This window comes from Mustela putorius, unplaced genomic scaffold (genome assembly GCF_011764305.1).
Source record: "Mustela putorius furo isolate JIRA1106 unplaced genomic scaffold, ASM1176430v1.1 tig00003836_pilon_pilon_pilon, whole genome shotgun sequence".
In the NCBI taxonomy this organism is placed as follows: domain Eukaryota; kingdom Metazoa; phylum Chordata; class Mammalia; order Carnivora; family Mustelidae; genus Mustela; species Mustela putorius.
This window is the reverse complement of record NW_025421989.1, coordinates 38,068,356-38,092,450: the sequence shown is the minus strand read 5'-3', so window position 1 is coordinate 38,092,450 and position 24,095 is coordinate 38,068,356. Positions and strand designations below refer to the sequence as shown.

The window sequence follows — 24,095 nt, the reverse complement described above, 5'->3', positions numbered from 1 at the left end:
ACAAATTCATGCGCAAATGTTGAAACTTCGGCAGCCTGAATTCCAAAGTCATCAAAGTAACTCTCTGCTCCTTAATTGTTTAATTAAGTGCAGAGAGAAGTGTACATCTGTGTGTGTCCTGGTCCTCTTCAAAAGCTAACAAAGGATTTAGGGCTACCCTCCAGGGCACACCTCCCTGCCAAATGACTGTTTCCAGGTTAAGAATTCCTGGTAAGATTTTATCTGAACAAAGGAAAGGATTCCAAGGCAAAACAAAACAAATGCAACAAGGCAGAAAGAGAAAGGCAGAAAGGAAGAACAAAAGCCACTGTCCTACAATGACTGTTTTATACTAGGAAGCTATCAGGAGAAGGGAAAGTCAGAGCTGTGTCCTAGATAATCAAAAGAGGATACTTCTACGTACACAAACGGCAACAGGTTGAAACCCACACGCATGGCTTTGCTCTTCGGAAAAAGTACAGGTCAGAGAACCTTGGAAAAGGGATAATGGTCTCGCAAAGCGATCAGGACTCAGCCTCTAAAGCTTTCTGCACCACTAATGTTTCCTATCGGTTTTCTCCATCTACTCTACAGGGAAACCCTACCTCTCCAACCACTGTACAATAAACACAAGTATATAAACCTAAATTAATTTATGCATACAGGCAAGCCCTGAGTCAAGGGGACTTGTAACACAAAGGTTGCAATGGTGACCAAAGGTTGATTTTTTGGGATTTTAAGACTACTTGTGAGTCGTGGGGTTTTTCAAGATGCCATTATACTGTTGTTAGTGCGACCGGTACAAGGTGAAGCTAAGCTTTCACATGCGTTTCAGATGTCACTTCTTACCTGATTTCCTTATGGAGCTTGGCGAGTCGGTCAGCTTTTCGGGCAAGTATGAAACTGTAGAGAGAGGTTACATTTGAACAATTAGGTGACAGAAAGAGCTGCCTCTTTTTTGAAATGTTCCTGCCTCCACCCACTCAGCATTGATGAACGCTCCCACGCACTCCCATTATTTCCCTCTATGAGAGCAAATGTCAGGCTACTTTCCACCGGCCTGTGTCCCAAATCCCTCTAGGCTGCGGGCTCCTAAGTAACTGGTCACCTCCTACTCAGTGTTTTACCCCTAGAGTTCAGCATGGCTCTTGGCATATAGTTGGAAATCAAATGTTAGTTGAATTAATGTTGCGTTAAATGATAGCTTGGTAAGTGAACTTTGCCTTCGGCCAAAAATTTGATAAAAGCTGGAAAACCAAATTGAAGTATGTAGTTGTAGTGAATGCCATCATGGGCCCCCCAGAGTCCTCTTCGGGACCAAGCACTCATTACTCTGAGCTCAGGGCTGGACCCTTCCCCAGCCACCGCCTTCTGTAGAAGAGGGCTGCCTGGCTCCAGGTCCCGCCTCTCCCCAGAATGACCGGCTCTGGGGTGCGGTGGGTACCAAAGTCCACTCCTTCACCTCAGGTCATGATACCTATATCAAAGGCCATCCCAGTTCTAGAGTTCCCTGTGGTTTGGAGACCTCCGCTGGGATAACACTTGGAGCCCAGCCTCTTGCTCTGCCCAATCCTGATTCCTTCTCTTCCTCACAGGCAGTGACCAGGGCACACACCCCAATGAACCCCTTGCACCCAAATCTCCATGTCCAACTTGGCTTCCAGGAAACTGGCCTAGCAAATTTAGCAACTCAGTAAAACTTGGTTATAATTAATCTGTAAATACTGATTATTACTGATTGGATATATGTTTTAAAGAACTGAGTCATGACAAGAGTCCTTACATACACTATTATTAGAAAGCATTCACAAATCCCAATGAGCTAAAGGACACTGAAATTATTTCTCCATTTAGAGAAGTTTTACACTTATATTTCTTTGTTCTAGGCAAAAAAGACAAGTAGATCAGGACTGAGAATGCAAGAGCCGAACACAGATATTTCATCCTCTCCCTCACACCCAAATTAAACGGTTCCTCAGTTTGGCAATTCCTTTAGAGCCATCTGTTACTTGAGATCATTCTGGAGAGCAAGGATTACACAATGAATTTGCATTAACCCAGAGAACAGTATTTCGGAGGAATCTGTGGACAACCTAAGGAATCTGAACTAATCAACTCTATGGCATATAGTCATAATTTTGCTTGATTTAAGACTGTTACATTACGGCTTACTAGTAATGATTCTGGTTAAATTTTAAGTTTATGCAAGAATCTGTCATTTTGAGTCTTACACAGGACTTCAGTGAAAATCACCAATATCGGATGAAACAGTAAATGATTTCGATCTTGGGTGCTTCTTACAGCTCCTTCTCTAAAGGGCAGTTCGTGGTGGCCATTCCTGCCAAATCTCAAAACGAGAATGCAACAACAACCCCTTTGACCCACCTCTAACTACAGAAAACTATTCTTTAACTTGCTCTGGGGTTTTATTGAGGAAATGAAACATGCTGCTTTGGGTTGGGGACATTTCATGACTCTAAAGTACACGGTCCTCTGTAGTTGCCAGTCATCACAATCACAGCCTGGACGATTACCACCCCTGTCCTCAAGGCTTTCCTTGCCCAGAGCAAAGGGCAGGGTGGAAACCAGGCAGTGTGCAGGCAAGAGCAGGGCGTAGGCAATGGTCCAGATAGAGGAGATTAGAGTATCACTTTTTAGGAACTACCTAAATAACCCCATTCTCATCTGGAAAACTTGTGCCAAGCCTATCCTGGCTAATAAAGCCGAAGAAAGCCCAGAAAGGCAGAAACCACAACATCTAACTCCCGGGGCAAGAAGACCATCAGTGCCCTTCCAGCCACAGCTGGGTTGGTCTTGATGGTCTCCTGAGACCCCTATGTCCACCTTCTGTTTTCCTCTGGCACGCAGAAGGTGATGGCAAATGGCCCCCACAATCTGTATCCTTTTTTGCCCAGTGGGGTTAGAGATGGAGAGGACTAGCTGGTCCTCAGTTCATTGCGCTGTGAGCACCGCCCTTCCCAGGGAGGCTGGGGCTCGTTCTGATGGTCTGCAGCCAGCGACGTGCTTACAGGACGACTCGTGGGCAGTCCAGTAGAGCCGCCTGCTAAGTCCCGGGTCATGGGTCGGCCTCTGGTTTTGTAATTTCCCCTCGATGATGCAATGTGCATGAGCTTGACTCTCCCCAGGGGGAAGGGGAAAACCGCTGTTATCTGGAAGCCACTTGGCTCTTACAGAACCCTGCTGTTCTGCTGTCACGTGGGAGAATAAACAGCTCTTTTCTTTGTGGAGCTTTGAGAAAGGGTCCAAGGCAGAGGCGCTCCTTAGCCACTCCTTTGTGAAAGCACTGCTTGTTGTCTGGACCTTTAGGCCCCCAGCAACAGAGGAGCTGCAGGCAGTGGGGGCTGGGAGGACAAGGGGAGAGCTCTTCTCTTCCGGACACAGAACCAAACCCTGGACCATCTCTAGCAAAGGACAACTGGGCGTGACCGATCACAACAAGGGACATCCACTTGAGGCCTGGCTATACCTCCAACTGCACCTCCTCACTGGTCACCGGTCTCATAACCCTGGGTAACAATTAACGTATTCACACTAGTGGTATAGTGATGTCTGGAATGGAGAAGAGCCAATGGTCCAGAAACCCTAACTCTGAAAGGCTTTACAGAATAAAATAGTCAATTCTCATTCTAGATGAGTGTGGACAATCTGGCCCTGGGCAGGGTTGTCTACCCTTACCGCCTGTCTAGCTGCTTCCTTCACTCTGTCCTCAAGAGTTGCACGGGGGAAAGAAAGAGGCACAAGTTGAAACAGGGTCAGTTTTTGTAAAGTTTCCGAGTTCCGTGCCACATACCACACATTAACAGTTTAAAGTACAGAAAAAGATATATTCCTATAGGGTTATCTACAATTGCTGGAGCTCAAGTCCATACGCTCTGCCAGCATCCACACCAAGACGCCCACACAATTTAGGAAATGCGAAGCACCCAGCTCTAACCTACCCCATGATAGCGGGCAGCGATCCATCTGGTTTGGTGTCGTCCAGGGTTATTGAAATTGGAGCTTCCTCATCCTCAATGATCATACAACCACAGTAATCTTAATAAGGAAAAAAATCAAGAGGAGATTGACATGGACCTCATCAAAGATTTAAGGAAAAAATTATATATATAGATATATAGAGAGGTATATACACACACAGATACACACACACACATACACTGTATAAAACTCTTTTGCTAAGAGGAAGGCAAATCTCAAATAGTCTTTGCCCCAACCCTAGAAGACATTTCCTTATTAAATACATTAACTACACAAAGATGTCTGCAAACAGACACATGGAAAATGACCTATCTTGATGACCTCTACATAAATGTCATGTAGGACCAATGCATGGCTCACACCGTACTGAGGGCCCGGAGCCTTGCAGCACACCGGGAAAGAGGCTTGTGTCAGAGGGAATCACCCCGAGGAGCCCACGGAAGAAGCGGGGGAAGAAATCCTTTGAGGACCAGGTTTACCAACAAGAGCCGCCATATCCACTCAGGCCCTGCCTCAGCTAGTTGGCGGACACAACCTGACAGTAGGTCTCACTATCACCACTTGATGTAAGGAGACTGATGCTGAGTGGTGAAGTGTCATAGCCAAGGCCACTCAGCTAGTAAGCAAGCGAAGCCCAGGATGGTGGGACTTCAAAGCAGCGCTCTTCCCCCAGTACTCCTTTGCGTCACTCTCTCATTTAGAGAAAGGGGCAGGACGTATGCCAGGAACCAGGGTCATGGTGCCCCTGCCACTTGGTGGGTCTCTTCTTTCCCTTTCATTGACAGCAAGGGCTCTTGGGGTCCTTCTGTGTTGCACCAGGGGTTGTGGAGTGACGGAAAGATTGAGATTTCTGATCCTTTTTCTACCAATTTAAAAATACTTATCTCTGTCATCTTTTTTCTGGCCAGGGTCTACCAGAAGGTCCCTAAAGAGAGTGTGGTCCCTTCACTTAACACAATTTAAACATGAGCAGGTGCAGCCTACCCTTCTTCTTCCAAAAGGCCTCCTTGTAATACATCATGCACTTAATGATGGCTCCCATCGGAAGACGTTGGATTAATTGGTTTCTCTCCGATGGAAGTTCAGGTCTAAAGTGGATCTTGGCAGTCAAAGTTGGCGGGATGGCACTAATTACGTATCCACACTAAAAGACACAGACACAGAATACCACCTCAAACGTGTGAGTCTCAGTCTTTACAGAGGGGAAGAAACACCATATTTATCATTTAGAATGACACCGAGCAGTAACCACATATAAAATGAGGCCCCTGTGACGCAGCACAACAGAACAAGGCAGGTCAACTAAAAATGGTAATTTAGAAGACAGAGTTGGGATCATACTAGCATTAATTACACCACTGCTTGGATGGTATTTAGTTAGAAGCTGAGGAAGACACAAGGCCTATTTAATATATGTTCCTTGGGACTAGGCTGAATTACCTCGTAAGTTTCATGATTCAGCGTCTCGATGATGATGTTGTCACCTGACTGGTCCACATAGGTGACAGGGCACCTCAGCTTCACTCTGTTCCCGAGGCGTTCCATTATCCGTTCACTCACTTGACCCGATCCACCCACAAATTTCCGTTCCTATAGAAGAAGGCAGGCAATGAGGACTATAAACATCAAAATATTGATCACAATAGCTTAGAACGTAAAATACAAGTCAAAAGAAATAATGTGGAATTTCTAAGTATAAAGCTAACTCAAAGATGCAACTGTCCTACACTTGCTAAAGCTAAGGGTCAAATGGCTAATATCTCTTAGGGCCACAAGAACAACTTAGGGTGTTCCAAAGATCTTCTGAGGAGAGAAATTATTTACTTGGTGGAGAAAGATACTACACGTTGCACTATGGAATGGAGCCTGTCTGGAACATAGATGACTTTAAGTACCAGTTCTAGACATTTCTGAAAATCAGTTGATCGTAGTAACTCAGCTTCTCCCACAGAGCTATACTAATTTTATCCACCTCTCCTGCCCCCAAAAGGATGGACCCGAATTCCCAAAACCAAATTAGTTCAAAACGAAACACTCTTAAGCTGTAAATTCATCTCCAGGAACAAGAAAAGGAAAGGAGAACTTTTGGTTTGGGGCACATTCATTGAAATGTTTTCAAAAATTCGTGTCTCAGATCCAGACACGGGAGCGGCTATTAAGATGGCACACTGGGTGAGGGCAGAACCACAAATGAAGTTACAGGTTGAGAACGGACACTCCATACCTGGCCCCCGTTGGTGACTGAGAATATCCGAGTGGTGCCTCCGCACTGCTTCACATACCACAAGAACCACAGCGCAGACACCTCATAGGGCTCAGAGGTCACATTGATGTTCACGAAGAGCGATGCAAACTGCCTAGCAGTCCTGGCCGCATGACAAAGGTGACAGTCGGGTGTAAATACATACATGCTTCATGGGACAGGAGCTTTTTTTTTTTTTTTAAAGATTTTATTTATTTATTTGAGAGAAAGAGAAAGAGAGGACCCTGGGATCATGACCCGAGACAAAGGCAGATGCTTAACCGCCTGAGCCACCGGGCGCCCCAAGAGAACAGCAGCTTTTCAAAACACAATTCAGTATGGTTCAAAAGCATTTGCACTGTTTTGGGGAAAATAAAACAAAACACCTCAGAGGCTCAACTTCTGAAGGAATGCATATTTTAACTCCTGGTGAAAAATAACCTTTTCCTTTGTTTTGAGAGAGTTATGGGTCTGCTCCAAATATATTAATTCTGGTACCATCTAAAAGGGTCAAGATGCTGGTGAGGGATCGTTAAGGATACAGTTCTCATTTATTCAAACAACCGTCCTCTCTTCACCTGAGCGGCTCCCACCCCGCTCCAGTCCACCCGCATGCCTCACCTGGGTCACAACGGTGGTGGCTTCCTCCTGGCCATCTCTACCTGGTTTATGACTACAGCCCCTTCTGACCCCAGTGAAGCCTTTTGACAGTGCAAATCAAAACAAAAAAACCCCACTCGCAGAAAACTCTTCAATGGCATTCATGGCAAAAGGCAAAAATCCTGAATGTGGCCACTCTATCTTCTACCACCAGCCCCCTCTCTGACCTCTAATTACACTGCGTTCTCGTGGCATCCTTAGTGTCTAGGCATACTGTCACAGCATGGCAAAAACATGTCAATCTCCCCACCTCAGGGCCTTTAAGAGCTGTTTCCTCTACATGGAAAAAGGCATCCCCCACACAATCCACCCTTCATATCTCACAGCATTCATGGTGGCTCATTCCTGGAAGATACCGTGCCATAACACCATCCTTCTTCCTGTCTCCTATCTACTGTCACTGTAGCTCATTGCCAGAAAAGACGGCCGCTACACCATGTATCCTTCCTGTAGCTTCCCCTACCACCACATACCTGAGGCACTGTTGTTCATTCCTGGAAGATACTATTCTCCTACGTTGTCTGCCCTCCCCCATCTATCCTCACCTATGTAGCTCATTTGTGGAAGCAACCTTCCCCACATACCAACCACACCTCTAGTCTCCTCCCATTCTACTATGGCTCATTCCTGGAACATAGCATCTTCTCACACCATCCAATTTCCTGCCTCCCCCATCCACAGTGGCTCATTCCTAGAAGAAACCATCTCACCACACTATCCACTCATCCTCTTCCCTGCCGTCCATTGTTGTTTATTTCTGAAACATATCATCCCTCAACACCATCCACCCTTCCTGTCTCTCCTACCCACTGACGCTCATTTCTGGAAGATACCATGCTCCCACATGATCTACCCTTCTTGTCAACCCCCCCTCCCACGGTCACTGTAGCTCATTCCTGGGTGATTCCATTTCCTCTTCCTCTCTCCTCTCCATCCACCAAGGCTCATTCCTGGTAGATACCATTCTCCCATACCATCCAGCTTTCCCATCTTCCCCATTTTTTACTGTGGCTCATTCCTGGAAGATATCAGTGCCCCTCACTGCCCGCTCGCACACATACATACCCTGTTCCTATCTACCTCCGTGGATTATGACTCACCACATCCATCTTTGCTGACTTCCCCTGTTCATGTGGTTCATTCCTGATGGATAACATCCACCCTCACTACCCAGTTTTCCAGTCTCCACCCATCTATATGGTTCATTCTTAGAAGATACCGATCCAACCTCCATGTCTCCCCCTATAACCTATGGCTCATCCCTGGAAAATATCATCCCCTCAGACACAATCACCCATCCTGCCCTCTGCCATACACTGTGGCTCAGTCCTGGAAGATACCATCCCCCAACCTCCATCTTCCCTCAGGTCTCCCACATCCACTGTGTTGTTTCCAGGTTGTCACCACATCATCCAGTCTCCCAGTGTCTCTCTCCCACCTCCTCCATCACTACTGTTCCTTCCTGGAAGATAAATTTCCCTTCCAGCCATCCACCCTTCCTCTGTCCTCCTACAGTGGTTCATTCCTAGAAGATACCATCCCCTCAACCCTCAACTATTTCTATCCTTCCTATATTCCACCCCCACCAACTGTCGCATCCCTGGAAGATACTATCCACCTCATCAACCATCCTTTCAGTCTCACCAGTCAACTGGCTCATTTCTGGAAGATATCATTCCTCCTATGCTATATATCTTTCCTGTCTCTCCTATCTACTGAGGCTCATTCCTGGAAGATAACTTGCTTCCACTTCATTTACCCTTTCTGACTCCTCCCACCCCATAGTCACTGTAGCTCATTCCTTGATGATACCATCTTTTCATACCATCCTCTCTTCCCTAACTCTCCCAATCCACTATGGTTCATTCCTGGAAGATACCACCCCCTCAACACCATCCACTCTTCCTGTTTACCTCCATAGACAATGGCTATTCCTGGAAGATGCTGTCCCACCATCCATCCATCCATCCTGTCTTCTTCTCCCACCGACCATTTGCCATGGCCTATTCCTGGAAGAATCCCATCCTCCCACACCATCCTCTCTTCTTCCCCCACACCATCTATCCTAACTTTCTCCCCCATCCATGTGGCTCTTTCCTGGAAGTTACCATTGTCTCACACCATCCAGCCTTCCTATTTCCCCATCCACTATGGTTCATTCTTAGGAGATACCATCATCCAACACCATCCTTTCTTCCTTTGTCCCTATCCATTTGGCTCCTACCTGGAAGACACCATCATCACCCCACACGATTCAGCTTTCCTATCTCCCATCCCCCAATCCAAGTGGCTCATTCCTGGAAGATACCATCCTCTCACACATTCCACTCTATTCCACTCCCCCACCAAATGGCTCATTCCTGGAAGATACTATTCCCCCACACCATCAACCTTTCCTGTCTCCCTCCATGGATTAAACTCACTCAGGGAAGATAGCATCCCACCAAACATCCATTCTTGTCTCCCCAAGTCCATCGTGTTTCATACCTAGAAGATACCATCCCCTCACATATTTCATTCTTATTCTTTCCCCCCATCAATTGGGTCATTCTTGGAAGATACCCACCACCATGACTGCCACCACCACCACTCCCCCACCACGTCCCCCCTCCGCCCCGCTCCCGCTGCCAGCACAAACACCATCCAGCCTTTTTGTCTACTGGCATACACTATGGCTCATTCATGGACGATACCATCTGCATACACCAACAAACTTTCATTTCTTCCCCTTCCACTAGGGCTTATTCTTTGAAGATACCATTTCCCCACACCATCCACCCTTTGTCTCTCCTCATCTGCTATGGCTCACTCCTGAAACATGTCATCTCGATATTATCTATCCATCTGGTCTCCCCCCATCCACTGTGGCACATTCCTTATAGATTTCATATTCCCACATCATCTTCCCTTCCTCTATCCCCAAATACTGTGCCTCATTTCTGGAAGACACTCCCTTCCACACCATCCATCTTTCCTCTCTCTCTCCCTCAACCACTTTGTGGCATTCCTGAAAGATGCCTTGTCCCCCACACCATCCACCCTTTCCTATCTCCTCCCATCCTCTCTCACTGATTTTTAGTGGATGCACTTAGTCCTTGGTTCATGTTTAAAGATGGCTGCATCCAGAAATCTCTTCCTTACCCTCAGATCAAGATCCCTGTTTGTCAGTCTAGTAGCATTATGGAATTATGTGCATAATGTCAATCTTTCCTGCTAGAAAAATAATAACTCCATGAGTTTAGGGGCCATGCCTAACACATTCACCGCAATTCCTCACTGATAGCTACAGTGCCTTCACATAGCAGCCCCTGAACGCTGACTAAACAATCTGTAAGTATCTCAACTCATTACACATGTTTTCATTGAAAACATTATAAAACTTAGATTTTTTATTAATAAAGACTAGCTTGCCTTCCGTTCCATGTTTTTCTATATCTGTAGGGAACAACTTTAATATCTTTCTAAATTGCTTCTGCAGCTGACTACTGTATAATTTGAATACACAATTACTTGTTTTATTGCAAATCACACAGCCCTTTCATTAAAAAAATTCTACTTCATTTGCCTCCTCTTTTCTTTGTGTTAGATTCATTTTATGTTCAAACCCATTCAGCAGGGTCTAAAGTTCCCTCAAAGATGCTACTGACCGAAAGATCATTAGGTTTCCTCTTAACTTTTTTCCTACAACCTATTAAGAAAAACACTGCAGGGGCCCTGGCTGGCTCAGTGGGTGAAGCATGTGACTCTTGATCCTGGGATTGTGGGTTCAAGCCCCATGTAGGGTGTAGAGATTACTTTAAAAATAAAATCTTAAAAAAAAAAAAAGAAAAGGAAAACAGTATGGTTCAAGATAGGACAGAAAGGATCCAAAGGAAAGATGAAAGGTAAACTTTAAATAGTCAAGGTTATTTTATCCAAACCATAAGAGACTCTTAATCTCACAAAACAAACTGAGGGTTGCTGGGGGGTAGAGGGGTAGTGATAGGGTGGCTGGGTTACGGACATTGGGGAGGGTATGTGCTATGGTGAATGCTAATGAAATGTGTAAGCCTGATGATTCATAGAACTGTACCCCTGGGGCAAATAATACATTATATGTTAATAAAAATAATTTTTTAAAAAAGATTACTTTGTCCAGCAGATTTTATCGATGAGATCTTTCATGGTCATCTTGTCCCACTCCTCAGCATGTGGGGCCTCCCACGGTGCATCCGCTGGAATCTGCAGAGGAAGGAGGGCCCACATTCAGGTGTGATGGTTACTGCCCACTGCCGTGCCAACAGGCCTTCAGGAGAACCTCTGAAAACCAGTCTCTGGGTGTGTGTTGGGATGTGTGATTGGCACAGATAGAGGTGGGGTTGGGATGGATAGGTCTCTGCATCCTACGCCTTAATGTTGTTGCCATAATAATGATGATGGTGATGCAAAAAGGGGGGGATTACATATAAATGTATATATAAAAATGAATATGTAATTATGATGATGATCCTTCTTATTGAATGCCAACACCCATTTTAAGTGTGAGAGAGTGATCTTATGGAGCCTAGGCCTAAGTAAAAAAAAACTTGGGGAGGGATAAATCCCTTTTTCCTTTACTATCTAAAGTGGAATCACACATGGATAAGAAAACTATGAATAGGGTTAACTGGCAAACACACGTCACACAAATTCTCAGTGCCATGGAGTTGAAAACACACAGGCATTACAGTCAGAGAGATGTGGGTTTGAATCCTGGTTCCCTTGCAGTGTGGTGTTGGGGAAATTACCATAGCCCCTCAGCACTCATTTTCCTTGCAAGTGGGAATACTACCAGCTTGGCAGAGCAGTTGGGCGCATTGTAAATGACATGTATGAATGTCCAGAGCAACGTTCCCTGCACTATTGGAAGGATATTAAGGTCATGTGTAAGCTGAACACACATTTTACCTCCTTCCCCATGTTATCCATTGTCCTCCACAAATTGTTGTAATCCAAATAGGCAATGGGATTCCATACCGGTGGAAAGGCCCCCCGAAATGGATAAGTTCTCCCCTACAACATAAAAGCAAAAGATAATACATTAAATTAGGATAGCATTCTAAATAACAAAACCCAGCCAACATAAGAGGCATTTTCAAACTAACAGTATGCTTTCCTATTGCAAAAGCATCACCTTTGATGGGAAGTAAATACATTTTATCTATAGAGGCCCCAAATTTCAATTAGATTAGCAAAATGCCTCAGGTGTTGTGCTACCTGCTTTTAATTTACAGGAATTAATAGCTGTGAACTTACTTGTACTTCTATAGAGAACATAAATATAAGTAGCTTATCCTAATATCTAATGCTGATGCCACAATATTCTCAACCCTTGAGCTCCTAGCTCACTAATCTCTTTGCAGGGATGCTTCCACTCAGATGAGAGCAGGATGATGACATGGAAGACTGTCCTTGGACCACACAGAAGACTGGAACAACAAAGCAGAATATCTCGGACTGAGTTTTAGGGTTCACATGGACTAAATAAAGACTGGCTAAACTACTGGCTATGCCTGAAGTCAAGAATCAAAATATGGGGGGAGCCTGGGTGGCTCAGTGGGTTGGGCATCTGCCTTCAACTCGGGTCATGATCTCCGGGTTCTGGGATCGAGCCCCACTTTGGGCTCTCTGCTCAGCGAGAAGCCTGCTGCTCTGCCTACTTGTGATCTCTCTCTCTCTCTCTGTCACATGAATAAATAAAATCTTTTTTAAAAAAGGAATCAAAATACGGGAAACAGAATAATGGGCATTTGACATTTTTTTGGCTGCCCAGCATCCATGTTCCTCTCCCAGTATTATCCTGGTTCCTTTTTGGGAAGCTGTCTCTCCTCTGTGGGTAGATGTGTAGGGAGGATGATCCTGGATATCATCTCCCATTACAGTAGGTGATGGGCTAGATCTTTCTCTACCCGCTCTGGATACTGGTGCAGCGGGGGTGTGAGCCTGTCAGCTAAGCTTGGCCAATCACACACACTCTCTGACCCTGGAATGAGTCATCCAACAACAGAAGAAAGCTAACTCTGGGTTCTCCTTCCCCATGGCAGCATGCTGTACACATGCTTCCTGCCCTAAAGACCATGGCTGTGGTTCCTGCCCCTAACTTGCCAGAGCTCCCCTGTACTCTGCCTATTCCTAAATGTGGCCCTCCAGCCTTTTGTTGGTTCTGTGGGCTCTCTGATATACTTTCACTAGATCCCCCTCTTGTTAGCCAGAAATGGCTTTCTATTGGCTGGTACCGAGACCTCAAACATAAAGATAGCAAATTATGTGCCACCATTGACTTCATTTCCATTCTGTGACAAGTCCTGTGCTATGCAAACATCGGGGTGAGGTGAGAGTGAACCCTGGGGTAGAGATACCAGGTCTGGGTATTTTCTAAGGTTTCACTCCTAATTCATTTCCTCTAAAAATAAAACATTCAAAAGATTTAAATATTTTCTACTAATTCAATTTTGCTTGAGATTTGTATTTTTTAATCAAAGAAACACATAATACTCGCAGAAAGCCTACTGTGCATATTGCACAGTATTAAGAACTGTTTTGAATTAAGAAGGTGGGGGGAGGGGAACTAAAGCAAAACTCCTAACCATCAAGACCCAAGAGCATTTGCATTCATGTGCACACACTTACACACGCATGCATGCACACACGTACTCTTCAACTGAGTAACGATACACGGCAGCCATTAAGTGACAAGTAATTTTGCCTGCCACGGTAGCAAATTCAAATAACCCTGGCAGATTATGTGATCTGATTTCTTATCTGAAAAAATGCCATGTTTGTAATGCTGCAACACAACTCTCCAAGACTCCAAACCTTTATCATCACCACCACTATTGCCACCATTATTACTAACATTTATTGAGATCTTTCTCCATGCCTGGCCCTGGCCAAGCTCTTCATATGCATTATCTCACCCCAACCCTGTGGAGGCAAGCACTATTAATACTTCCATCTTATAAATGAGGAAACTAAAGCCCAGGGATATTAGCTGGAAAACAGCAGAATGGAAATTTCCTGTTCCCAAAGCCTTTGCTCATAAACATTAAGCTTTCTGGCCTTCCTATAGGGTTGACGGGATGTGGGGTTAAGTCTGTTCTAGAGACATATTAACCCTCCGAACTGGATGAGGGAGTGTTTGGAAATGTGAAACCTTAGAAATTTCCCACACCATCTTTTATGTTTCTAAGGAATAAAAGTGGAGACAAAGAAGCTCTGGGGTATAAGCTGGCTGTTGAGGAAACAGCGTCAACCCTGGGAAATGAGGAAGCACGGCTGGAGAAAAACAGGCAGACATTTTACCCAGAATGCTATGCTAGCTACAGAGAGGAGGCTGACGGTTAACAGCTCATGGGCAGCCTTCAGAACAGCGGTTGTCATTACAGTTCTTTCCTTAGTTGAAATCGGGGAAAATCTACATTTTCCTCTGTAAAATGTATTTATACTCAAGGATTAGTCTCATAAAAAACTGATCTTTGCTTTGAAAAGAAATACATTTATAAAAACAAACATGCTCAATCATCTGGGGACATTAAGATAAGTATAAATATAATTCAACAAAATGTGTCCCACATTCCTAATAAAGTTCTTCTCAGGATGATGCCAACCAGAGTCTCATTTCACACACGGCCTAAAGGCCCCATGATCTGAGCCTTGATTAAAAAAAAGGGGGGGGGCACCTGGGTGGCTCAGTGGGTTAAAGCCTCTGCCTTCGGCTCAGGTCATGATCCCAGCATTCTGGGATTGAGCCCCGCTCCGGGCTCTCTGCTCTGCAGGGAGCCTGCTTCCTCCTCTCTCTCTCTGCCTGCCTCTCTGCCTGCTTGTGATCTCTGTCAAATAAATAAATAAAATCTTAAAAAAAAAAAAGAGGTGGCAGGAGAAGTAAAGAATCCAAGGAGAGAGGAGAGTCCAGTCTGGCAATCTTTTTAGAAACGGGAGCCACAGAAACACTAAAAGAAGACCATAAAGGCCGGCCGCCAGCCAACTACAACATTAATTTCTACACTACTGACAGAGGCACCAAGTTGAAAAAGGGATTTGACTAATTAGTTTCACTCTTCATGACTGGCTTCTCTGCTCTTATTCCATAGAAAACCTAACAGTGGGACATCTGGGTGGTACAGTCGGTTAAATGTCTGTCGCTTGGTTTCAGCTCAAGTTGTGATCTCAGGATTGTGAGATCAAATCAAATCGAGCTCTGCACTTGGCATGGGGTCTGCTTGAGATTCTCTCTCCCTCTGCCCCTCCTGCTCATGCTCTCTCTCTCTAAAATGAATAAATAAATCTTTAAAAAAAAAGAAAAGAAAAGAAAACCTGTTTGCTAAAGAAACGCATATATGTGGGAATAGACTCCTACACGTTACCTCTTCCTTTCTCTGAAACCCCTGAAAGGCTTATTTCCTCCACGGCCTGCTTCTAAACTAGACAACTCAAGACAACTTTTTGCTCCTTGGAATCCCTAAAGCAGTGCAGTGGTAGGGCCTGGAGCTGTCTCTTGATGGAGTAAGAACAGCTTGACAACCGGACCTTCTCAAGCTCGTAAATGTGACTATACCGTTTTCTCCCAAAGGCACCGGTACTTTCTCAGTATTTCCAAATACTTCTAAATATTTCTAAGTGGTTACTGCTCTTGGAAAATAAAAGGAAAAAAAATCTTGAGTAAAGGTCAAGTTCATTTTGTACCTATACTCTGGAGCCTTCCAACACTTCCAAAGTGGCCTTTAATCTCCAAAGCACAGTGTCTCCTAGTTGAGGTCAAGCAGAACACAATGTCCCTGGAACTGTGCCCCAAATACTTAAATCCCTTTGAGAAACCACATCCTCAATGTACCGATGTTCCTAATAAGAAGAGACTATTGCTAGGAGATGGCAATTTACGACTCCCACATCATTCTTTATTGTTGGTCTTACAAAATAAACCACGTTTAGAGCAAGCGAGTAACATTTAGTGAATGGCGTGTTGGAGAGTTTCGGCTCTTTGTACATTTAGGTTTTAGTTAAACAAAAGGAAGTGGGTGTTATTAAAGAACATCACAGGCCCCTGAGGAAGGCTTCCAAGCAGTTTTTTAAATTATCTTGAAAATAAACAGTTATGTGCTAGACTGTTTGAAGAACAAGTCTGCCCAATTCCAATGAATTCCTTGGCATTCTCCTTGTCCCACTGTTTTGACAAGCCTATAAAAGACATCTTTGGATGGTTTCTTTTCTACAGTATTTAATAATGCTTTAACTAAAGAAATCATCTAAAAAGGCATTAAATAGGATGGCAGTACTGTGTTGTACTCATAGTTAAAAAAAAATCGTTTTCTTCCTCTTTCCAAATGCAGGTTAGCCAAGCTCTCTTCAAACCTACATCATTCTACTCGGCCAAAAACAAGCCATCCTAATATGGAAACATCTATCCCATGGTACGGCGCTGCTTGTTTCAAGTCTCCAACTAGTGTCCATCCTTCTTTGTAAAACCCTCCCATCCTCCATCCACTGCCTCCCGACGGTCTGATCCTCAGTCTTTTCCGCCCCCCATTTCCCCACAGAACTCAGCCAATGTCTGGGTTTGTCCTTCGATTTGCGCAGTGTTACAGTGTACATCTTTCGAGCCTCTGCTCCCTCGATGTTGGAGAGAACTTCCAAACCATAACGTATAACTTCTCACACAACTTTCAAGGGCTGGCAGCACATTCCTGGGTGTTTGCTCATAACCTGATACTTCATCTTATTCTCAGTCTCTCTCTCTCAGGACTTGGAACCGCTACGAGGCCGTGTGGCAGCCCATGAGTTGTGCGGTCCCGTCTTGGGGAATAAGACAACTGAAAAGCTCAGGTACAAATGATGCCACAGAATTAAGAAGGAAAGGTTTCAAATGAAGCTATGCTGCCTTTCCCAAGGGACTACAGTTCTATACAGTAATTACAAACAAAGCAATTAAGGGATGCCTGGGTGGCTCAGCCAGCTAAGTATCTGCCTTCGGCTCAGGTCATGATCCCACAGTCCTGGATCGAGCCCCGCATCCTGCTCCCGCTCAGTGGTGGAGTCTGCTTTTCCCTCTGCCTGCCGCTTCCCCTGTTTGTGTGAGCACTTGTTCTAACTCTTACTCTCTCACAAATAAATAAAATCTAAAAAAAAAAAACAGAACAATTAAGATAGCAACAATATGACCTCTTCTGGAGGCTCTTGGGTAAGTAAAGATAATTGACAGAGCCTTTTCCTCTTTCACGAATGCCATTAACTCTGGAGAAACAGGCAGTTAGGAAAAAAGATGAAAATGTTACACGATGAGGATGAGTGGCTGCTTTTCCAGAACAGCTTTATTAAGACATAGTTCACATACTTGAGGGGCGCCTGGGTGGCTTGGGTCATGATCCCAGGGTCCTGGGACTAAGCCCTGCATCAGGCTTTCTGCTCAGTGGGGAGTCTGCTTATCCCTCCCCCTCTGCCTGCCCCCCCCAAGCTCATGCTCACTCTTGCTCCAATAAATAAAATCTTTAAAAAAAATTCACATCCTCCATAATCCACCCATTTAAAGTATATAATTCAATGGGGTTTTGGTATATTCGCAGAGCTGGGCATCCATTATGGCATCTAACTTTAGAACATTTTTGTCACCAGAAGAAGGAATCCTTAGTCATTAATAGTCACTCTCCACCCTCCCCCCACCCCATTTTGCTCTCTTCCAAAGCAGCTGCACTATCATGCAAAGCAGCTGCACCATTTTACTTTCCCACCAGTAATGTATGAGGGTTCCAATGGCTCCACTTCTTCACCAACACTTGTTACTGACTGTCTGATTCTAGCTAGCCTGGCGGGGCCAAACCGGTACCTCACTGTAGTTCTGACTTGCATTTCCCTAATTAGGGGTGATGGCCAAAGTCAAATCAGGCTCTGTCGTGATCTCTTTCTCTCTCAAACAAATAAATAAGTACATAAATAAATAGTTTTTTTAGGAAAATTGTTTACTTGCTTTATTCTTATTCCTTACATCTTCCATATCACTATGCCTGGATTTCATGTCTGATTTCTCTTGGTTTTCATTGCTTCAAATTAAAATCCTGTGATCATCATAAGTGAGATGCATCACAGGATAATAAATTTGATGAATTTAGCAAGCTCACTACATCTCTGAAGATATTCAGAGGTTCACATGTATTATTATTATTATTATTATTTGTATGTATTAGATTTTTGACATATATGTGGGTATGTATATGTGTGTGTACACGTATAATTAATCCCAGCTGGTGCCTTGGCAGAGGCAGGAGAATTCATGACTCCATGCCTTTGGCTTAGTCCCTCCTGTGCCCTGACCCCGGGCCTCAGTCTCCATGTCAGGAAGATGGGACCCACAGTGCCCCTGAGCTGGATCCTCCATTGGGAGTCTATTAGGATGTGCTTTCTGTGTCTGGAGGTTGTCAGCATGAGTAAATACAGCTCTGAGACAAACATGGTCCCAAAAATCCTACCTAGTAGCGGAAGGTGGAAATGACTTCTGTTTCCTCTGGCAGACTAAAGCACTTTGTTGCCCATGGCACCTCACTATTTTTTATACCATTAAACTGATTTATGTAAGAACTTTCCCGACTAGTTTCAACACACCCAAGAAGGGCGATGTCTCACACTTGTTTATATCTCCTACCCTGCCTTGTATATACCAAGGTTCCAAGAAATGCTCGTTAAATGGAGGAATTGAAGGGATAAATAAATACAGGGGCGCCTGGGTGGCTCAGCCGGTTAAGCGTCTGCCTTTGGCTCAGTCATGATCTCAGGGTCCTGGGCTTGTCTCAGGGTCCTGGGATCAAGCCCTGAGTCCGGATCCCTGCTCAGCAGGGATCAGCTTCTCCCTCTCCTCCTGCCCCTCCCCCTGTTTGTGCTCTCTTTTACTTTTGCTTTCCCTCTCTCAAATGGATAATTAAAATCTTTTAAAAAGTGGGTGGAATACAATTCTTGCATGTTTAGCCCATCTGATCTCACATCTAGCTCTACCAGGCTCCAAAAATAGTCCAGCCTCTTTCTACACAAACAAATCCCTCTTTTCCCACCTCAGACAAGATCTTTTAATGAATGCCAATTTAGCACTGGTTTTTAATGATCAACTCCACAAACACACCTTTTCTAAAAGAGCTGAAGTCAATATTACCAACAGATTTACTAGAACTCCCTATGTGTAAGGTACTGAAGGGAAGAGAAAAAGATGAAAATCTCTAAAACCATTTCCTATGTGAGCCTTTCTCACTCTGATCTTTCTGGATGCTATGTAAAAATGGGTTCCATGGTGATGAATCTGGGAAATTCTGGCTTATAGTTAAACAGGTTTTCTTTTTAATTAAAAAAAAATTTCTGCTTATCCTTACAGGACCCCTAATTTGCTAACAAACATCTTGGCACTCAATGATAGGGATGGAACATGGAGCATTCCCACATGTATACGACCAAGAAACTCCCTCTCTAGCAAAGCGTTGCTGGGATTAATGTTGATTAGAAAATATTCCTTTAGACATGCTTTCTTCCTCTTCTGGCTGGCGCTCTCAGGGGTCCGAAGGGACATGGGAGAAGAGAGGCTAGAAAAAGGAGCCCTGCTAACCAGCAGATTTATTTTCCAAATGCTCCTCACGGGGATACAGTCTCCTGTGGACATCTCCTGAACAAGAATGCACGTCATCCCACAACACTGAGTCAATAGGAAAAATAAAATGAAATCACTTGTGCGTCTAGCTGAAATTGCAAGAGCTCTGTGCAGAGTCTTGAGCCTGGGACTCTCTGCCCCTGGGAAGCAGGCAGGACAAAGAGAAAGTATGTCAGAGCAGGTACAGAGGGTCAAGGGTAAAGCGGAGCTTCTTGCCAGACTGGCTGTTAACCGAGTGCATTCACCTTGTGTATCCCAGTGGATGGGGTTGGATCTGCGTGGAGTTACTTCGGCGATGGCTCCCGTGATCATGATGGTGCAGACGTGGAAGGGAGAGGAGAGTGGGAGCCATCAGATCCTTAGCACCATCTTCCCCACATGTGACCATCAGAGAAGGATTTTCTTTTTTAAGTCTACCAACTGGGAAGAGCCACAGATACTCAGGACTTCTTTGGCCCATATAATTATGTAGATTAGCGACGGTGCCCACATCTGCGCCTTGGAGGCATCTTTTATAATCACTGCTGGGCAGCAAATATGGGCCAGTGGTGATTTCTTCCCATTGGCTCTGAAGCCTGAGGTTTTTTTCAGAGACATTTATCTGCTAGAGATGGCTGTGGAAACTAGGCCACTGGATACTTTGGCAAACACACAAAATTAAATCTCAGCCTGAGGTTCCCAGTGTATCACTTGAGTCTGACAAATTACAGAAACACTGTGAGAATGAAAGGAAATGGACTCGTAGTTCAGGAATTGATCCCTCTGTTTGAAAAACCTGACAGGAGAAAAGTCCTTTAAATGGAAAGGACATTTCCACAGTTTTCGGGATCAAAGTGTTCATTGCATTTAACTACAATTAACATTCACATTTTCTGTCATTCCACCTAGAATTTTCTTCTTTTGGTTGCATGAGACCCCAACACAAAGCAACAACAAAATGAAGTGTTATGAAGACAGTACTGGGCTGTTCAAATAGAAGGTCTCCACGTTAGGATCGGTATTTGTCTCTTCAGTTTCAAGGTCTGTGTTTGCTAAGGTTAGTTATCAACTACACTTTCACATCTGTCTTTCTCTCTCACTCTCTTCTGTAGGACCTTGAACCAAACACTTGCATTCTTACAACTTTCTCCCATCTTGAAAGTAAGGAAAACTGCTTACTAAAACTCACTTACTAAAACTCTGTGGTCCACCTGGTTTTCAAAGGGTATTTGTTCAAATGAGCTTGACACGGAAGTGAAAAAGCTTAGAGTCCAGGCCTGCAATAGAGGGCTACTATGGCAGCATCGATCCCATTAAATGGCAGGACAGGGCAACGACTGCAAAGACCTTCTGGTTGGGTTAGCATGTGCTCATGGGACATGGGAACTTCCCTTCTTCAGGAAGTGCCCAGAATGCATCAGCTATGGGATTTATAAGGACATTCAATGGTGTTTCAGTTTCAGCTGTTAGAAGGCTACTTTACAAAAGTTAGAAATTTCAGGACCAATGCTTAACTCTGGGCTACGATAGTGGGTGCGTGTTCTTGGGTAAAGTAGGGCCTGCAGAGGGGAAAGCAGGGAGGAAGCAAAAATAGGGATGAAGAAAGTAGGGGGAGGAAAAAAGGAGTTTTTGACCTCAAACTAGCAACATTTAACCTGAAAGCTCAAAACCTCTAGCAGTTGGGTTATCATGGAGACGAGAGCAATTTCTGTTAAGAAAGGTCCTTATGTGACGCTTCATTCCACTGACAAGGTTCTTTTTGCCATTAACCACAATGCCAAGGCCCCACTAAAGGAGAAGATTGCAAAGTTCCACAGCCTTAGAGAAATCCTTCGTGTCTGACTGAATCCCCTTTCTGCGCTGCCACTGAAAGCCAGTTCACTGAGTCACAGAGGCCAAGTCTAGACCACTTCTCAGTGAATGCTGAGATAAGGATTGCCGTATGAACTGGCCTTATTAAAAATGGTAACAAGAAGTATGAAAAGAGTTGAGTAACAAGAAGATGAAAAGAGTTTTGTGAATGGATGATGGGTGCACAATCATGTGAATGCACCTCATGTCACTAAATTGTACACCTAATGGTTAAGAAGATAAACTTTTGTTATGTGTATCTTACCACAATATTTTTTTGAGAGAGAGGGAGAGCACGCGAGCGCACATCCACGTGGGGTGGGGAGGCACAGAGGGAAAAGGAGAGAGAGAATCTTTAGCAGGCTCTATGCTCCGCGTGGTGCATGAGGCAGGGCTCAATCCCACGACCCCAAGATCATGACCTGAGCCAAAATTAAGAGTCAGACGTTTAACCAAATGAGCTACCAAGGCGCTTCCACAATTTTTTTTAAAAAACAGAAAAAAAAAAAGGAAGGGAAAATATTTAACAATTCACTTGACTTTTCTATTTATTGGGCTGTCACTTCAACCAAGTAGAAGTTTTGTGCTCTACAAACTAAATGGGAGATTTCTCCCTGAAAGTTTATAGGAAAAAGGAGGCTTTGAGAGAAAATGGTTAATGCTGACCTAGTTTTCTAAACAGTACAAGGCTTTAAGAGTAATTTCTGTCATTACACTTTCCTGTCAACATAAGAAATAAATGAAAAAAAAAAAAAAGAGAAAGATGGGGCGCCTGGGTGGCTCAGTGGGTTAAGCCACTGCCTTCGGCTCAGGTCATGATCTCAGGGTCCTGGGATCGAGTCCCGCATCGGGCTCTCTGCTCAGCAGGGAGCCTGCTTCCCTTCCTCTCTCTCTGCCTGCCTCTCCGTCTACTTGTGATCTCTCTCTGTCAAATAAATAAATAAAATCTTTAAAAAAAAAAAAGAAAAAGAAAAAAAGAGAAAGAAATGAAGTCTTTTTAAAATGGAGGGTGGAAAAGAATGGAAGTTACTAAAAACTATTTTTAACAAGCGACGTCCATGTATCTTTGTACTAAATACTTGATAGATGAACATATTTAGTCTGTCTGCTTTTAAAGACCCAGGTATAACTATAATTTAGAGAAGAAAGCAAATCATCCTTCTTATGTTACTTCATTTCTATGATCAAACAGAATTTCTTATCATGAGCACCTGCCCATTTACCATGTGCCTCTTCTTACCCAATTTTTTATCTCTACCCTAAATAATTACCCTGAAATAATATACATAATAAATAATAAAATAATATACAAATTATTTTAAATCTCTCTTTCTTTTTCTTTAAAGCCTCATTTATTTTTAAAGGGCGGAGAAGGACAGAGGGAGAAGGAAACAGAATATCTTCAAGCAGAGTCCCCACTGAGTACAGAGCCCAAGGTGGGGCTCGATCCCATGACCTATGAGATCATGCCTTGAGCCGAAATCAAGAGTCAGATGCTCAACCAACTAGGCCACCCAGTCTTTTTTATTCTTTTTAATCTTTTTTTTCTCTTTAAGCCAGGGAGGATACAATGGCATAAAATAAGGTACTCTTATCTAGATAATACTTTGACTAATGAGTTCATATAAATCACTTAACAAAATGAATATATACCCAACAATTTCAAAGCATGTCCTAGACCTCTAGACTTAGTAGTCTAACAGTGTAATAGTGTAATAGAAACCATCTGTAGTCTTCAGCCTGCTGAGCCTAACTGGGGTTCTCTGGGGGTTCCTTGGGAGTCAGGTGCTTACTGAAGGCCCAAGAGGCTCCAGATTTATGGCTCAGGATGCAAGAGAAGCAGCCACCCTGGTAAATGGAACCACATATGGCTCCCAGTGCCTGTGTCCACAGGAGGCCAGGTCCACAGGAGCCCCTACTGCCCGAGTAGCATGTCAGGAGTTCAGAACCCTTTGGGGTAAGGTGATTTTTGTCATACCTCACAGCTGTCTCTTACAGAGATTTATAAGTTGACCTTCTGCCTGTTGAATAAGGAACAATGTGACATAACCCACAGAACTCTGGGCTCAAGACATGGAAAGCCCGACTGTGGTGCCTAAGCTTTCTGAGCCTCAGTTTTCTCATCTGCAAGATGGAGGGGATTCTTATTACCTCATAGGATCACTAGGCAACTCACATGAGGCAACACATTACAGATAGAAGGCAACACCTGTGCATGGAGTGAGGAGGGATGGATATAAGTGATTAAAAGAAAGGAGACAAAGACAACAAGCAATACCCCTACAAGAGCCTTTGGTTCCTTGCCTTTCCTACTGAGCAGACTTGAAAGTGAAAGCATAACTTTATTTGAACATAAAAGATATACCTTCTGTGAGCTGATACGGAAAGGTGTTGAAAGCAGTTTAAAAATATATGTCCCTAATCCTAGAGAAACACTCTATTATAAAGCAAGGGGTCAAAGATACAGGTATTTCTGGCAAGCATTTAGACAAACTAAGAAAAAATAAATCCCCTGCTTTCAACACGGCCTTGTGGTTAAAACAGAGTTCACCTCTTTGCAACAACAAAATAATTTTTACTTAGTATTCCAGAGCACACACATTCTGAAAAGCCTTTGATTTCAGTCATTGGCATAGAAACCTCAAGTAAACAGCTGTGGGAAGAACAGAACCCATACTAGAAAACTTGCTTGGTGAGCTGTTACTATCAGGAAAGCCTACATTGTTTTAAATAAATTTTTATCACACCATT

The 24,095-nt window shown here is 44.0% G+C and overlaps 1 protein-coding gene across 1 annotated transcript in view; it reads right to left on the bottom strand.

Moving 5' to 3' along the window:
- LOC101673386 (amine oxidase [flavin-containing] A) overlaps positions 1 to 24,095 on the bottom strand; it is a 68,406-nt gene that overhangs the window by 9,986 nt on the left and 34,325 nt on the right. The window contains exons 4-10 of the mRNA XM_004754926.3: positions 11,807 to 11,911; positions 11,010 to 11,101; positions 6,203 to 6,344; positions 5,419 to 5,568; positions 4,963 to 5,122; positions 3,939 to 4,035; positions 829 to 882 (exon numbers count right to left, since the gene is read on the bottom strand). Of these exons, the coding sequence (XP_004754983.2) occupies positions 829 to 882; positions 3,939 to 4,035; positions 4,963 to 5,122; positions 5,419 to 5,568; positions 6,203 to 6,344; positions 11,010 to 11,101; positions 11,807 to 11,911 (800 nt within the window). The remainder of the gene's footprint in view (positions 1 to 828; positions 883 to 3,938; positions 4,036 to 4,962; positions 5,123 to 5,418; positions 5,569 to 6,202; positions 6,345 to 11,009; positions 11,102 to 11,806; positions 11,912 to 24,095) is intronic.